We start from the raw sequence: 18,011 nt of genomic DNA, 5'->3' as shown, positions 1-18,011 counted from the left end.
GCTGCAGAACTGCAATTTAACTGAAAATACCACTCACTATGTGCTCAGCTGTCTTCTTTTATATAGGAATATAACCAGAATACAACCAGAATATAAACACCTGAGTCCCGTCCCCTACTACAACGAGACATGCCACAGACAAAAAGCCTTGATTACTGCAGACTGATTCAGATTGATTGCAACATGTTCGGCAATTAACACACCTTGTTCATCCGAACTAATTGATCACAAAGCAGAAAAATATTTTTTCTCAAAGAGACTGACATCCTAGTTTTACTCTGTTGTGACTGAGCCATAAACAAGTACATTTGGTTCCTGAAGCTAATCAACCAGTGAAAAATGAAAATGAAAACAGTTAATTTTGTAATTTTGAAGGTTGACAGAATTAACAACATCCAAAAAGTAACAACAAAATTAAGATCGGCAAATTAAGACAACTATTAAACGGATAAAAAGCATGAGAAAATAATAAAACCAGTTCATCAAACAGTTCAGGCTTTTCCACTATAGTACAGTTACTATACATCTTCAGGCTTTTTTCAACACTAATTGTGAAAGAAAATGTGCAGAAGAATGATTTACAACAGCATTAACCTTTAGGTGTCTTTATGATTGAAGAGCAAATGTCTATGTGCTAAGATTGTAGCATGAAGCACTGCGATGTGTTGAGAGTGTGTGGTGAAGTTTGATTGATGAGGGTTAATGTTACCCTGCAGTTTGGGGAGCTGTAGTGTGTTTACACAAGGATTTAAAAGCCTGTCAGGAACCACCGGCTGCAGGTTGACCTCCTACAAATTCCTCTCTATAACTGTCAAACATACATTTACCCTGCCCACATGTCTAAGCCCAGCCACTGACTGGCCACAGAGCCAGACACTCTGAAAACGAGGATGTGTTAAATTCTTTATTAATAATCCACCAACATCTTTCCAATTATAGAGATTTAATTAGTGAATTACCACCAGTCGCTTTAAAACTCCTTTTTAAAACATTTTCCTGAATAATTAATTCGCTAAGTGACCTCGTTAATCTTCATAGCTGCTGTTATCACACATTAAATAACTTCTATGATACAGTTAGAATGAAGCAGATAATGCTGTATAAACATGATTATCCCAGTGGTGGGAAATCTTCCTCAGTTTATGACAAGTTTTTAGACTCTAAAAGGTTTTTCTGAGGATGTAACTGCAGTAAATTCCACTTTTTAAAGGAAAGATATGCTTTTACTCCATCACTGAAAGCATTCCTGTCAGAAACACTGACGGTAGGAGATATCATAATTTACATGCTACTGTACGTTAACAATGAGACTGCTTCATAAAATATCACATTATTATCTCTTTAAAGCTAAACAGAAAACACCCCAGGGCAGTTTTATTTTACATTTTGAATTTTCTGTACCACATAACTTTTAAAAAAACAGACCATTGAAATGATACCTGCTCATGGTCAGCAGTGTTCAGTTGGTAACTACAGAATGTTTTTTGAGAATCATACTGATGTTTGGTTAACTCTGGGCTGAAGTGGACCAAATTTGTAGGTTGGATAATTTTTTCATTGAAGATGAAACAGATTTTCGGTCTCCTGTTGATCTTCATATTGAAATTGCATCTTATCAATCTCTTTAAGCTTGATTTTAACTTTGGCACTTCCTTGAATGTAGACCTCAGTTTTCTCTGCAACTTCAAGGCCAAAACACTAGTTGTCAGTGGAGTTTCTCTCTTCAAGCTAATCAGTTCTCCTCCAATTGATTCAAAAATTGGTTGAAGAAAAAAAAAAGTCCTTTGGAAATATACAAGATAAAACAAGAGCACTGAACAGGAAAGCCGAGGTCAATGTGGGCTGTGCTGATGCAACATGTAGTTGATTCAAGCGAGGTACACGTCAGCTTACAAGTTACAGTTTGGGATTTTAAAAGTTGCAGTTAAAGCGTATCACAGCGGCAAATGTAAATCTGTTGTTAGTTCTTGGCTATTTTCTGTTATAGACTCACACAGTCAAGTCGTCGTTCCTTTGAAGTTAGCTTGACGTCCTTGTAGTTGGTGTATTATAATGTAAAGTACTTAATTAGTGAGCAGTTATTGTGTGATTGAGTAAAATGTGTCAACCAGCTAAAACTGAATATTCACATAATCTGTTTGATTTTCTTGATTAAACGGTGCAAACATCAGATATGTCTGGATATGGATTAAATACACTGTGTATCATCATGCTAACTATCATGCTAACCTTCTAATGATGAAATTTAAATCACTGGGACTCAAGCGGACTTGTGGATATGAAAAGCATAATCCCTATTTTAATGATTATATATTTCTCCTACCCTTTATTTACAATAACTTAATTCAATCAATAATAAACTGAATTAACTGACGAAGAACAGTTCCCATAGGCAAATATAATTAGTGATATGTGAGAATGTTCTTCTGCTACATATTCAAAGACGGCTCCTATTTCTCACCTCTTTGCTCTATGACAGAAAATCAAACTGTCATGGCGGCTGTGTGGCTGGCAGAGGTAGGACCTATACGCAGGACTTGGAAGAGAGGGAGTAAACGAATATGTAGTTTTATTAAACTAAAGAACAAAATAACAAAAACTAGGAAGACTCAAACCTTTAAGACAAGAAGGAAAAAATATGGGAAGAATATAACAGAAAACAGAGGACAATGCAGACAATTTATACACAAGGAGGATAACGAGGGAACAGGCCAAGGGTGGGATCACAGCTGACACTAATCCAGAGAAATTAGACATGGGAAGCAAAAGCAACAGAATACACAGGAGACCATCGAGTAAAACAAGAAGTAACACACACTTGAAAAAACAAACTAAGACACACAAGCTTGACACTGAGACCAAGGAGAAACAGACATGGAGACATGACCGGGGAGACTGAAGGAATAACAAAACACAGAGAAGAGACTAGGACAGACCAGAAATCCACAACTATAAATACAAACTCAGAGTCACTGGAAAATGACGTGTTCAGAAACTAGAAGATGATTAACTCATACTTTCAAAGAAGCAAACAACAAATGAATTCAAATTCAAATTCAAATTTTTATTTGTCACGTACACAGTCATACACAGTACGATATGTAGTGAAATGCTTGGACAACTGCTCGTGACCTAAAGAAAACAAAAAAGGAAAAGGCTATGAATAAGATAGGAAATAAATATGAAAAATTAAAAAGGGTAAATTTAACTAGGAAGGAATAAAATATAAATTAAGGTTAAAAATGAAATAACTGTACAACACAAATTAGAATGAAGGGTAAATTTAACTGGGAAGGAATAAGATAAAATATATAAATTAAAGTTGAAAATAAAATAACTGTACAACAAAATACACAATACACAATATAGAATTATATAAGAATGTATGAAGAAATGTAAATATAAATAAATATATACACAATAACAGCAACTGTACAAGTATTAACCGGAAATGAAGAATATAGTGACCAGTGTTGTGCAAAACCAAAGTCCAGAAAGTCCAGTGTGTGTGTAAGAACCATATGTGTGGGTCAGTACTGTGTGGTGGTGTGATTGAGAGACCGTATCGCCTGCGGGAAGAAGCTCCTCCTCAGTCTCTCTGTGTTGGTCTTCAGGGAGCGGAATCGCTTTCCTGACCTCAACAGAGAGAACAGTCTGTTGTTGGGATGGCTGAGGTCCTTCACGATCTTCCTGGCCTTGGTCCAGCACCGCCTGCTGTAGATTGAGTGCAGGTCAGGGAGCTCGGAGCGGATGGTGCACTCAGCTGACCGCACAACCCTCTGTAGAGCTCGTCTGTCCTGCATGGTGCTGTTCCCGAACCAGGTTAAGATGTTTCCCGCCAGGATGCTCTCTATGGTGCACGAGTAAAAGTTCCTGAGCACCTTGGAGGGCAGTTGGAAGTCTCTCAAGCGTCTGAGGTGGTAGAGACGCTGTCGGGCCTTTTTCACCACGGTGTTGATGTGACAGGACCATGACAGGTCCTGCGTGATGTGAACTCCGAGGTATTTGAAGCTGTCCACTCTCTCCACTGGGCACTCGTTGATGACGGGGGTCTGGTAGTTCCTCTCCTGCTTAGTGCTGAAGTCCACTATCAGCTCCTTTGTCTTACTGACGTTTAGAAGGAGGTTGTTCCTCTGGCACCAGTTCTCCAGATTCCTAATCTCCTTCAGGTAGGCCGTCTCGTTGTTATCAGAGATCAGGCCCACCACGACGGTGTCGTCAGCAAACTTGATGATGGTGGTGGAGCTGGTAGTGGCCACACAGTCATATGTGTACAAAGAGTACAGCAGGGGGCTCAGAACACACCCCTGGGGGGCTCCAGTGCTGAGAGTGGTGGAGGCTGAGAAACAACTGAAACAGGTCAAAGACCCTGGACCATGACAGAAACAGTTCATAATGCTTACATGTAAACAAATATAAGACACAACAATACAGCAGCTTAAAGCATATACATTTTACTGCAGTCTCACACACAGATCGACAGACGGATTGGTGCTGCAGCCGCAGTGATGTGGATGCTGCACCGGTCCGTCGTGATGAAGGAGAGAGCTGAGCATAAAAGCGAAGCTCTCAATTTACCGATTGATCTACGTCCCTACCCTTGCCTATGGTCATGAGCTGTGGGTAGTCACCAAAAGAACGAGATACAAGCGGCGGAAATGAGCTTCCTCCGAAGGGTGGCTGGCCTCTTCCTTAGAGGTAGGGTGAGAAGTTCAGTCGATTGGGAGGGGCTCAGAGTGGAGCCGCTGCTCCTCCACATCGAAAGGAGCCAGTTGGGGAGTTTCGGGCATCTGACAAGGATGCCTCCTGGGCGCCTCCTGGGTGAGGTGTTCTGGGCATGTCCCAGAAGGAGGAGGCCCCGGGACAGACCCAAGACACGCTGGAGAGATTATATCTCTTGGCTGGCCTGGGAACGTCTTGGTGTTCCCCCAGATAAGCAAGAGGAGGTGGCTGGGGAGAGGGAGGTCTGGGCTTCTCTGCTTAGGCTGCTGCCCCTGCGCCGGCCTCGGATAAAGTGGAAGAAGATGGATGGATGGCATAAAAATGAGCTAGGGTCCATAAAACATCATGAGGCGGCTGCTGTGATTTGGCTGTTATGGGTAACGCTGTGTGGCGAGTTACCCAGAAGAGGGGCTCCGGAAGCAAAGAGTGAAAATAATAAATAGGTTTATTGCTGAAACTCATAAATCACCAGAATAGGAAGACTAAACTATATGAATCAGAATCATAGCATGAGGGACGCTAGGGCTGTTCGATATAACAATATGTATCGGATGATGATATAAAAACATCTATCGTTTGTTTCGTGGTGTCACAAAATAAACTGTTTACGGCAATATTTTTTCTTCACGCAAGTCGAGCTGCCCGAGATTCACAGAATTTACAGAAAATGTTAAATTTTTGTGATTTATATCATTATCGGACAATAAATGTCTTATATCGGGATATGAGATTTTGGTCACATCGCACAACCCTAAGGGATGCGCATCCTTCCTCATGCAACAACAAACAGCAGGAGATGGACACAATATGCACACTTAGCAGGTAACAAGCAGAAAAGACACAGTGAGGATAAAACCTGGAACATCACAGATGATGAGACAAGTAGAACTAAACACAAGACAAGAGAGTGACAAAATAAGACAGGAAGGTCTAAACACAGAGATGCAAACCTGACTAAGACACAGAGACCAGACCGACTACATACATGGGACATTAGAGAGGACACAGAGAGATGAGACAAAGACTAACAAACATGGAGACACGACTTCAAAGAGACACAAACGAACAAAACACGGGGAGATGACAAACGGAACAGGAAGGGAGCTAATAAACCTCAAGTCATTTATTATTAAATTAGAGACATAAACTAATACAACAGGAAACTAAAAGCAATCAGGAAAAACTCATAAACGCCAAGGAAACCAAAACATAATAATAATAGACTAGAAACAAAAGCAGTGAAATTTTAAAAACTCAAAATAGTGGGCCCTAAACCCAAGACCGTGCCACTAGTGCGATCTAAATAAAACTGAATTGGATCGAAAGATTTTTTTGTAATGAATTTATCGTAGCAAAGAAGACACAAACTATCCATTCATCCTGTCATCAATCCATTCTTCCATCCAGTTTGCATGTGTAAAACCTTCCCTCTGTTATTTCCTTTAATGAGTCAAAGCTTCTCAGGTTGCAGCCTGTCACTGTTTTTGCAGGTGCTGACTGTTAGAAAGTGTGCAGAGGATCATCACCTCGTCCATCACAGCATCATAGTACCAGCAGGTTCAGACATTATTCCACACCCTGCTGACTGTGCCCGCCAGTCACTGTGTGGACACACGGTATTACACATGCTGCAGTGCACAGTGATAGAGCTCCAGACATACTGTTACTCTTTTTATATGTACCGTTCCCCTGTCCTTACTTTAGGATTAGTCTTGTGTTTCAGTATCAGTTATGTTTTTGGTTATTTCCTGTTTTACTACAAGACTATTTGTGTCCTGCATCTTGTTGTGTATGCAGGTGTATCCTTCTACCTTCAGAATATAAAAAACAGTCATGGGACAAAGCTTTAATAGAAAATCAGTGGGCATTACTCTTTGAACAACTCCTCCTTGTAATCCAAAAGTTGCTTTAATTAAAACTGACCTTAAAGATAAGAATATTGTGATCTTTGTTAGATTGTTACAGATGTTACATTTGTTAGATTTGCTACATTTGTTACATTTGACATCAAGTGTTGGGCTGTAACAAAAACCTTTTGTGGTGCAGCTTTTTAATTGGCCTCACTTTAAAATGAAGATGCAAGGAATCATGTGTCATGTTTTGTGTTTTGTCCCCTTTACCTCATCTCCTTTCACATCACATCCTTTCCTCACCTCCTCCGCTCACATCTCCGATGGCATGGACATTTGATATTTATTTGCTTACTTTTAATGTTGTCACTTTACCTCCCTCTTTCTAGCACCTTTTCGGGGGTGAACTGGTTCTACAAGAGAAGAAAAGCCTGAGGATTACATGGATTACTTGTTACATGTTTAATATGATCATCCTCTAACTGTATGGCTATATAACAGAAAATAAGCAAAGATATAATGCATTCTCTTCAAACAATTTCACTTCATCTAAGTAAGGACTTAGTCTTTGATTCAAACAAACACTCTGAAGTGCAGCTTTTTCTTCCATTTAAACTTTTCTTCGTGTTTTTGGTGTAAGCGAACACGTCTCCATCCTCTGGTGCGGTCTGTTGTTATTTGGCATTGAGTGCTGGATGTGGTAAAAGTGCCCTGCTGTTGTTTAGGTTTGTGTTCAGCTTTCCTGGCTCGAACATAAAATCTTTGGCTGTGTGCTGTCTCTGGTACCATTACACTGTGTGCCATGTTTGCCATAACAACCAACATCATCTGGACTTGTTGTTTTGTGCCTTTGAGACCTTGGCCTCCCTCCAGTTCATCGTGCCATGTAGCACAAAGGACCAAACCCCGTTAAATGTGGTGCTGGCAGAAACGTCTGAATGTCCATCACCTGGTTATTAGACAGCAGCAGGTGGAGCTGCTACAGTAAACTTAAATGCAGTGTTGTCACAGCTGGTAGCGACAGCTTTAATTGAGTTCTGTTTAGATTCAACCTTTCCAAGCAATGTGAGAAAAGCCATGTGTTTGTTCATCTGCAGTGATTACAAGTGTGTTTTTTTCTCACACAGTAGAAACAGCAAAGATTGGCACTGAATAAATAGACAGGACACAACAAAGGGCTGGATTTTGTGTGCTAATGTTTGTGTCAAAAATAATCAGATATATGTTTTACATTTTGAAATGTACACTTATGAACCTGATGTAGACTTTAAACATTTATATATCCTGTCTATAATGCTTGTCTATTTTTTTTATATTTATACTTGATACTTTACAAAGTTCACCTACAGTGTGAAACATCATGTTGGATTTTTATGGATTTTATCCCTTATTGTCAGCTAAAACGATGAATTCTGTAGAAACACATAGAAGATGAAGGTGTTTAATTTCACATGAATTCAGTGCAAGTTAAAAATTTTCTACTTGTTTTTTTAAATAAAATATCTTAAAATGTATCTGGATAGTTAACTTTAACCAAGGATACAGTACTATAACACATTACTGTAATAAATTTAGCTGTTATATTACGGTACTAATCAATGAATAAACAATTATTCCTTTGACAGTTGGATAGAAAAGGAGGATCTTTAAACATGCCTTCAGTAATAATCATTTGAGCTTAAATCGTGTGATGTGCAGAGAGATCTATGACTTTTGAGAAGTGAAAACAACGTGATGCAAAGAACAAACTGTACTCAATCCTGAAAGAACAATCTACACCTGTAAATATGACATTAAAGCTCGAGAGACACCTACGAATGCAAACAACTCTACAATCTATGATGCTAATAGAAAGCTAGCAGTGAGGTGGAGCGTGTGCCAACTCCAATTGAAGCTTGTCTATAAACAGGTGACAGAGAGGCTCAAATTCACTTTATTTTCTACTCTGACTGAGCAGTCGCAGCATTTTATTTTTGAATAAACATTTAAATCACACACACATACAGATGAATGCATCTGGGGTTCAAATGCTTGTTGGTGTTGTTGTGTATTTGTTGAATAATCCAAAAGTGGATGATCTGATATCCTCGTGTTGGTGTTGTTCCCAGACCATCATGAAAATGTTGTTCCAGGTTCAACATTGCAAGTGACCAATCACATTGTTGTGACGTTATTCCTTTGCGCGCCAAGCCATTCGTGCATTTATGAAATTCCAATGTTGCAAGGACAATATCAATTCTGCTTACTGTTTATTAAAGGGTTACGGTTAGGGTTAGGGTCAGGGTCCGTTGATCGTTGATATATCAGATCAACCTCCAAAAGTAGTCCAAAGAGCAAAGCAAATTAAAGTAAAGTATAGCAATGCACGGCGTGTAAAAAAGCAAAGAATTATATCTCAAACATGTACGAGTATCACTGAGTCACATTGAATGACCACTCTAGTGACCAGTGGTCAACTACAAAAACAATCATCAACAAGTTCAATTCAATTCAATTGTATTTATATAGCACCAAAACACAACAACAGTTCAAGGCACAAGTGAATCAGGTTATAACCAGACGGAGCTCCTGATGTCAGAGACTTGGAGTCTAACTGTATTAATTGGAAGTTAACTTTGTGCCTCATCTTTGAATTCTTTGGCTGTTAAACATGCAGAAATACACAGAATATTTAATCATTCAGTGCAAATGTGAAATGCACGTCATATTTGTCTGTTCTCTTCTCTGTTGGGCAGTGAATGATCCTCCAGATTGTAGTAAAACTTCACAAGCGGCAGGATGCCTATTCTCTCACAGACTCATCGTCTGAAACCTCGAGACAGGAAATCCTCCGCTCTCCTTCTTTTCTGTCTCTGTTTGCCTGAATCTGTGTTTCAATGAATCTTTTTGTCTCCACGGCTCTCCTTATTTTGTCCAGTTTTCATTTGCCCCTCTGTCGCTTTATCTCTAGTAATCTTTTCTGGCTCGATAAATGGATGGGAAATAACATAACTAAATGATGTGAGATATTTAAAAGTACATCAAGTAAAATCAAAACAAAGCATTAAACGTGTGATGCGACTGAGTTCATGGTGAAGAAGTCAAACTACATTAGACAAAAATAAAGATTATCGCTGTTTCTTCTCAAACATGTAATGGAAACAGCATTATGGTTTTGTCCCAATATAGATTAGATACACAAAGTCTTCATTTTTGGCCCAATCGGTCTCTGACAAACATCATCAGAGAGTCGGAAACACTCAGTCATGAAAGCTGCGACAACATGACTAAACTACCAAACTTCATGCATCCAATAACACGAAAGGTCAGAGAAGAAAGAAGCCAGACCAACAAATAAAGATAAACATGAAGTTTATAAAAGGGACAAAAAGGAGACTGGAAAGATCTCATTTCTCCATCCGTCCCCACAGAGAGAAGGTGAAAGGGCTGGTTCATGACTCATGTGCCCTCTGCTGCCTCTGATATCAGCCTGAAAAAAGTCCAGACGAGTACCAGCACGACCCAGAGTTGGACAGGACAGGAGTATCTTATAGCATGTTGTTCCAATCTTCTCCCCAAGATTTACTGGCTCCACAAAAGTTCCCTGTATGAGATATGATCTGATTTCAGTAACTTGACAAATTTTCCACTGACAGTGAGGAACAACCTTCCAAGCTGACTCATCAAATTTAGTTTACTTATTCACCGAGGGAGGCTTTGTAGTTGCGTCATGACATCCATGTCTACTTCTTTAACGTTGTTAAAATAATGAGAAACAGTTTTTCCAGAACAAAAGATGCATAAAGTAACCTTTGTTTTATCCGAAAATTTTGTATTGGCTGCTGTCCTTTCATTTCCTGTTTTATTTTGTAATCTTTGGTTCTCAAGTTTCCTGTTTAGTTTTACTTCTTCTCAACTTTTTTCTAATTCCTACAGGGTAAGCTTTGTAGACACTTCCCCTTGGAAGTTTTCCCCTGCTCACAGAATAAGCTGCTGATTTTGGAAGGCTCAGAAAAGCAGCTTGGCTTTCTGAATCAGTAAAAATGCCCAAGCCTATTGTTCAGCGTGAAGCTGAAGAGATCAGGGGAGGAAGTTTAGCAGAGTATTAGCTCAAACACGCTGGTGAATTTTCAAAATAAAATACCATGTACAGACTGATTTCTCTGGTTCTAAGGCTCTTCCACCGTGATTTGAAGCAAAGGAGGAAACAAAACCACACTGGAGATCTTATATTTACAATGGCTCCTAAACATAAAGACATAACGACACAGTCAGGGTGGATTGGGACACTGTCATTTTAAAGAAGAAAAGCTGCCATTGCTGCCTTCACCATCTGAATATGGAACTTCTCAAACTGGAGGTTATTAGAACGTTGGGCATATGACTGGATTTACTGTACCTGAGGGAGCTGGGGCATGCCCTGGTCATACCACACACAAAAAGGAGAGCTGGAGAGATTTTACCTTTGCATCTGAATCATAAACATGAAGCCTGGCTGCTCTGCATGTAACATGCCACCATGTCACCGAGTATTGCATGAGGTAAACTGGATGCTATAATTGACTGTTGTGTCTGATTATCTCAGTTGTTTTCAGTCAGTTCTGTTCCGTGTACGGCCACAGTGAGAGCTTAGTTTGCACCGCCGGTAATAAGTCAGTCTGGGCAGACGGGGCTGCCCTCTGTCACCGACTCTAGTCACAATATTTATGGGCAGAGTTTCTAGGCTCAGCCAAGGTTTGGAGGGTTCAGTGGTCTCAGGGTCTTATCTCTGCTTTTTTTGCAAATGATGGTTGTGTTGGCTTCATCAAAAGACGACCTCCAACTTGCAGTGGGGTGGTTTGCAACTGAGTATCAAATGGCTGGGATGAGAAATGGTCCTCAGCTGGAAAAGGATGGAGTGCCCACTTCTGTTCAGGGATGAGTCGTTTCCCCAAGTTTCTGAGTTTAAGTACTTGCTTAAGTGCCTGTTTAAGGTCTTGCACCCAAGTGAAGGGAGAGTGGAGTGAGAGATTGACAGATGGATTGGTGTAGCATCTACAGTAACATGAACACTGTACCGGTGTGCTGGTGAAGACAGAGCTGATCACAAAGATTTTATGATCTCCAGGTAGTGATTGAAAAAATAGTGCCCTCTCTCACTGTCCCTCTCCCCTTCTGTTTTTCTTTTCCTTCATCTTTCTTTCTCCCTTTCCTATCCCTCAGTCATGTCTGTCCCGTCTGTAACAACTGAAAATAAAATAAAATAAATAATAACAACAAAGGTCGATCAAATGGACTGATACGGCATGGCCGTGATGATCCATTTGGCAAAGTAAATCCATTGGGTATCCTTGTTGGTCTTCAGACAACAATTCTGACGGCTAAAGAACCAAATGGGACAGGCAAAAAAAAAAAAAGAAAAGAAAGAGATAAGGTGAGGAGTTTGGTCATTTGGGAGGGACGAAGCCAAAGAAGCCAGCCGAGGGGACGAGAAAGCCTTCAGGGTGAAACGTTTTGGACAGGGGCAGCGGGAGGAGGTAAGGAGGTGGGGAGGCCCCAGGGCAGACCCAGGACATGCGGGAGAGATTAGATCTCTGGGCTGTCTGGTTGTGTGTTTGTTTCAGTTATTTTATACTGTGGTTAAAATGACCCGTGAACAGGTTTCATCAAATAACTCCAACAAATAATGTTTACTTGAAATTTCTGCAAACTAAGAGTCAAAGTTTAAGTAATAAAATGGACTGTAGATGGGATAGAAGCTGCAAATTGTATTATAGAAAAGTTTAGATTATAATTTTATGATATATGCAAATGAATAGTAACTTTGTAATAATAATAATAATAATGAAAGATGGCATTACATAACTTTAAGAAAAAATGAGATGTGCTATCATTTTTATTTTTCTATTATGATTGTGTCTCACAGTCAATTATTCTTGGGGTCCTGAGTAAACCCAGTCTGTGGTCCAGTATGTATGTAAAATATGTCAATAATAACAATAATAATGGAGTGGATTTATATAGCGCTTTTCAAGGCACCCAAAGCGCTTTACAATGCCACTATTCATTCACTCTCACATAGGATGAGGGTTAAGTAAAGATCAGTGTCCACAGTGTTTACATTGATTAAAAGATCTAATCAGTATGTGATAAGACGTACTGTTTGGAGCAGATAGTGAGACAGAAAATCAGTTAGCAAGTGTAGCACCAAACTCTGATCAATACAAGTGACACGAAAGAAAAAAACAATCAGGGTTGTGCAGATGTGCTAATTCTCAGATTTGCATGCTCTGAATAAACCGCCACAGTACTTCCTCTCTAATAACTTAGTTTATTATTTAATATTAAACTGAAAGCAAGAGCAATTTAGGGGCAGGACAGTATGTATCTCTATTATTTTTCACTGACTGCGATCACACCACATATTGAGGATAATATAAGGATTATATGAAACATCATGCTTTTCAGGGGTATTCATCAACCATTAGCATTTTTTAAAGCTTTGTTTGGGTCAGAGTTCATCACAAATAAACAAAATCTGTCCATGAATAAATGAGAACGTAACAAAAACCTGTACCATACATGAGCAGACAGAAAAGCAGATGAAATAAAAGAATGAGAATAAGTGAGACCGAAACAATCCCACAATAAAAAACATTTTCCTCTTAAAACATAAACAGAAATGATGCAATTAGAGGACTCTTCTATGTTGTGCAGCTCTGTGCACCAGGCTCAGGGTCAGGCCGGGCTGAAAATAGGACTGCTTTATGTCAAAATAAATAACTTGTCGGTGGTAAGATGTTGGGAGCAGCTCTTTATCTTTGCAGAAACACAGTCTTCAAAACAGAATCATTCAATCTTTGATCGCCTAACGCTGAGCTGCCATTCTAAACCTGTTTTGGAGGCTTCATTCTCTCGTAGAAATCTGTTTGTCTCGTGGCTCGTATCAAAGAATTTTATCTGCGTTCTGCAAAACAGTTTGTCACTGTGCAAATAAACTCTGTAACTGACAGCGCACATTGTCCCGCCACATGTAGAGCTTGTGTTTCATAATCCGGGGACAAAGCCATCAGTCTGGAACTAATCTTTATATGTGGTTCCATGTGGACAGATGAGAGGCGTTGAGGAGGTACATCCTGCGACTGAGAGAGCGTTTCAGCTTTAAGTACGTAGACTGCGTGGGTTTCCTTGGCCTCCTGATGTCCCACGATGCCCCTGAGCATGGTTGTGTTTAGTGGACAAAGTGAAATGTCTCTGGCTGCCAGCTCCGTTTGAATGACCATACAAGGCATCAGGATTTTCTTCAGAACTGAGAGATCAGTCAGGAAAGAAGATTACAGGAGCCTCTTTTAGATCTCTCTTTCTTCTTCTATCACGTTCTTTCTCAGTGTCTTTTCTCTGTCTGTCAGCAGTTAAGTTTCTTTTCAAACTTTGTCTTTCTCAGCATTTGTATTCCTTATCTGACTCTTTTTCACTCCCTTAATCTTCACATTTCTTCTTCTTTTCTGGCTACTTCTCACTCTTTCCTCCCTTCCTCCTTTCATTTCGTCTCAGCCCACTAACAGAGAGAGGGTACTCTAACAGACCTCCCTCAGGTCTCCTGTCCGTCCACTCCTCCCTCTCCTCCTCCGTCCTTTCTCTCTCTCCCCCCTCCTCTCTCCCCTCTTCTCTCTCTCATTCCTCCTCTTCTCAGCCAGCGCAGATAAGAAGGGGGCAGAGGCAATTCCCTTCAGCCACTTCTAAAACTGGAGCCACCAGAGAAGAGTGGGAGTACAAAGATATTTAGCTCTTCAGCTTCACAGACTGTTTGGACACAACTGCTCATCATCTTCACATTACTTCTGCTTTTAAATTTGTAGCTTTGGGTTCTTCCATTTTTTTTGCAGAGTGGATCTGGATCTGCACCTGATACCTTAAGGAAAAAACATGCAACAGCTGATCAGTTGAGCTAATATATGAGCCCTAAAAAGTCTTTATTACCTTGAAGAACCCGGCCTCAGAAAACACGATTACGACCAAACAACGAAGACAGAGGAGGGAGGAATCCTTGGACATCGTCACCACAAATGAAGGAGACCATTCAGTGTGAGGCCAGAGATGCTTTCGGCTTTCTTTTCCAAAAACTGTGATTGAAACAGAGGAGATCAAACTAACGACAGACTGTGCTGACACTCTTGTTCATATCCTGCACACAGACGTTTTCCTAAACTTAATCGGGGTCAGAGTGTGAATGAGCTTCCTTTGACCCTCTTCTGCACTGAGAAATAAACAATTTCATATAATTAAAGAGAGTGTCATGAAAGGCTTAAGTCTCAGCCGGGGGTTGCTGGTCCTTCTGCTCCTTTGGACTTTGTCAGCTGTCATTGATGCAGGCAGCGCAGAACGAGGAGTATCTGGAAGAAGGAGAGGAGGAAGTGGTGGCGGCGCCGGCGAGAAAAGGAGGAAGTTGCACCGCATCCAGCACGGCCAGTGCAGCTACACCTTCATCCTGCCAGAGCTGGACGGATGCCCCGGTGGAGGGTCGCCATCACAGACGCAACACTATGGTGGCTTTCAGGGCGGGCCGGGTGTCGTTCAGAGAGACTCGCCGCCTGCTGACAGCGAATGGTCGGCTCAGAAACTGCAACACCTGGAGAGCACGATGGAGAACAACACACAGTGGCTGCAGAAGGTAAGACACAAACTGGCTTCTTATCTTTCCATTAAAGGTCACGTCAACATAAAGTTACAGATTTATAACAGATGTTGAGAAAGGGAAAAGAAAACTGTGTTTACGATCCTGATTAACTCGGGAGAAATGAAAGTATTCACCAGAAAACATCTGTAAAACTATACAGGAACTTTCTTTTCTTGTGTTTTCCCACAAATACCACAACATAATACCAATGGGTACATTCATAACAGTGGAATCAAAATAACACGGTGATTAGAGACTGCAAGTATCAAGAGAATGTGTGTGTGTATTTGTGTTACCACATATGATGATGGGTGTGTTATCATGGAGCACTGAACTCTTTGATAGGAAGAAAAGCATGAAAACCATCCAGTGAGTGGTAATGTCAGAGCAACTCGGGATTCCTCCGACACACACCGCTCGAGCTCCAGCAGCTGTGTGATTTTCAGCAGAAACCGTTTAGGTTTTGGTGTGTGGTGATCTGTGGGCCAGAGATCAAAGTTCCAGGTAATCACTCTGGGACATGTGGTGTCTGCTTCCAATCAGGAGAAAAACAATGAGCGTGTTCCCTTCTGTTGTCCTTACAAACTACAATTCTGTCTAATCTAATCTACTTTCAGCTGAGCTTTGGTTGCGCAGTCAGCGCTGTAATTGAGCACTTGTAATGCCATTGTTCCTCCATTACCTCACGTTTGTGCTGCAGGATTGATGCAGAAATCCTTGCTGTATGATGAAATTAAGCATTCATCCATTACATTTCTTATCATGTTACCACTTTCCCAGTTTTTCTTTCATCACAGATCATAGCTTTGGTCTTTTTCAAAGTACGGGCTGCTGACTGAATCATCCTTCTGAATCATAGGACGCAAAAAGTAACTTTACATCAATACATCATAAAATTACAAAGTCAACAATACAAATCAAGAGAGAGAAAAAAGTGAAATCTTTAAATCCCGTGGTAAAGTGAGGGTAACATAGGAGGATCTACAGGAGGGAATACTGATGTGCACATCAGAGGTAATGAAGAGGCTTCAAAATCAGAAGCAGAATCTTAAAATGAAGCAATATTTTGCAGGCTTCCAATCAAACTGCTGGAGCACAGCAGTTATATGTTCAAGAAATGGCATAAACAGTTTCGAACAATTTGAAGTCTATGGAGACTTTTGTGCAGTAAAGCAGAGAGGACAGAATTACAATAATCAATCTAAGATGTAACCAGCACATGTACAAGAATAGCAGTACTGCTAGCTGTGAGGGACGGACACAACCGACTGATATTACATAAGCAGAAATATCCAGGCTGTGATTATTGATATGTGTTTCAAAATTTAAGGTGGTATCGAAAACTCGACTGACATCTTAACCTGGGATGAAGGAGAGATCAGAGAACTGATGATACAAAGAGAATTACCCAACCAATCGTTTACAAAAAGACTTTTAGTTACAACAAGAAGAGTCTCTGTCTTCTCACTCTTTAATTTAATATGCTTCTTACTTTGGTGTTGGTTCCTAATCTGCAGCCAACAACATTCAGATCAGTGTTTGTGCCAAAACTGTTGGAAGCATCAACACTGGTAGCCACAGGAGGGCGGACCACAAGAAATCCACCTCTGCATGCAGCTGATTCTCAGACCTTAACGTGTGGATTGGTTTTCTACAGTTGCCGTCACAGCACCACTTTGGTGGAAAAGAGGATTAAGACCAACTGTGCTCAGTGGAAGGTCAGTCTGTTCTCTCTTGGGCGACCGTGGCTCAGGGGGTTGGGAATCGCATCTGTAACCGGAAGGTCGCCGGTTCGATCCCTGGGCTCTCTGTCCTGGTCGTTGTGTCCCTGGGCAAGACACTTTACCCTACTTGCCTACTGGTGTTGGCCAGAGGGGCCGATGGCGCGATATGGCAGCCTCGCTTCTGTCAGTCTGCCCCAGGGCAGCTGTGGCTACAACTGTAGCTTGCCTCCACCAGTGTGTGAATGTGAGAGGGAATGAATAGTGGCATTGTAAAGCGCTTTGGGTGCCTTGAAAAGCGCTATATAAATCCAATCCATTATTATTATTATTATTACTCGCAGATTTGACGCCCTGCGATACTCACAAGGTGCTTTTTGGCGTTGAAGCTGTGATGTCATAGTGAGAAAAGTCTTGTTTCTAGTATCTTGAACGGGTTCTGCGGTCGTCATACGATTACTTTGCAGGTTGCGTGTTGTAGCCGTGTACTCGCTGCAGTGTGCTTTTTTATCGTGGTGTTGTTGTTCCTTCAGCCTGCTGCAGAGTACAGTGAACTTCACACTGAAGTGAAACTGAGTGTTTAAAAACCGTGAAACGTGTTTACTGCTGACACTTATTTTTAGCTTTGTTTTTTCCCCATACTTCCCCCAATTTGTAAACTCTGCTGTTCCTCTCTTTCCTGTTCTGCCCCTCTTTTCAACCAATCAGCTTTTATCCGACACACCCAGGTCGAGCTGCATGGTGTTGGGTTTTTGGGGCGACTGCATTTAAGCATTTTAGAATCGGTTGCGTCCCCGTTTGTGTAGGTTTTATGCTCTATACTGAAACTATGTTAAATGCATCATCTCTTTCAGATAAAATGTAATAAAGAAATCAAAAGTAAAAGTGAAACAACACAAAGCTCTCAAACTGGAAATGAACTGCAAAGTCTTGGTTGCACAACACTGATGAACTGATACGGAGAATGGATGACTGAAGAAGTTTCCTTTGGTTCCCTTATTCAAATATACCAATCAAATCAATTTCATGTACTTACACAGTTTGTATTTAAATCTGAGCTGTAAATTTTTTCATCAATCTTCT

General features: G+C 40.7%; 1 protein-coding gene and 1 long non-coding RNA gene across 3 annotated transcripts in view; one reads left to right on the top strand and one right to left on the bottom strand.

The window, feature by feature from the left end:
• Positions 1-12,841: 12,841 nt before the first annotated feature.
• LOC145428817 (uncharacterized) lies at positions 12,842-15,855 on the bottom strand. Its single transcript, XR_013909138.1, has 2 exons — positions 15,504-15,855; positions 12,842-15,159 (listed from the first exon to the last, which is right to left on the bottom strand). It is a non-coding gene; the product is annotated as an uncharacterized LOC145428817 (long non-coding RNA).
• angpt4 (angiopoietin 4) overlaps positions 14,827-18,011 on the top strand; it is a 69,145-nt gene continuing 65,960 nt past the window's right edge. For both annotated transcript variants that reach the window (XM_026166677.2, XM_026166676.2), the window contains exon 1: positions 14,827-15,201. In XM_026166677.2, coding sequence (XP_026022462.1) covers positions 14,827-15,201 — 375 coding nt within the window. The remainder of the gene's footprint in view (positions 15,202-18,011) is intronic.

The sequence above is a fragment of the Astatotilapia calliptera genome, chromosome 5 (genome assembly GCF_964374335.1).
Source record: "Astatotilapia calliptera chromosome 5, fAstCal68.1, whole genome shotgun sequence".
NCBI classification, from domain to species: Eukaryota; Metazoa; Chordata; class Actinopteri; order Cichliformes; family Cichlidae; genus Astatotilapia; species Astatotilapia calliptera.
This window is presented reverse-complemented; position numbering and strand designations above follow the sequence as displayed.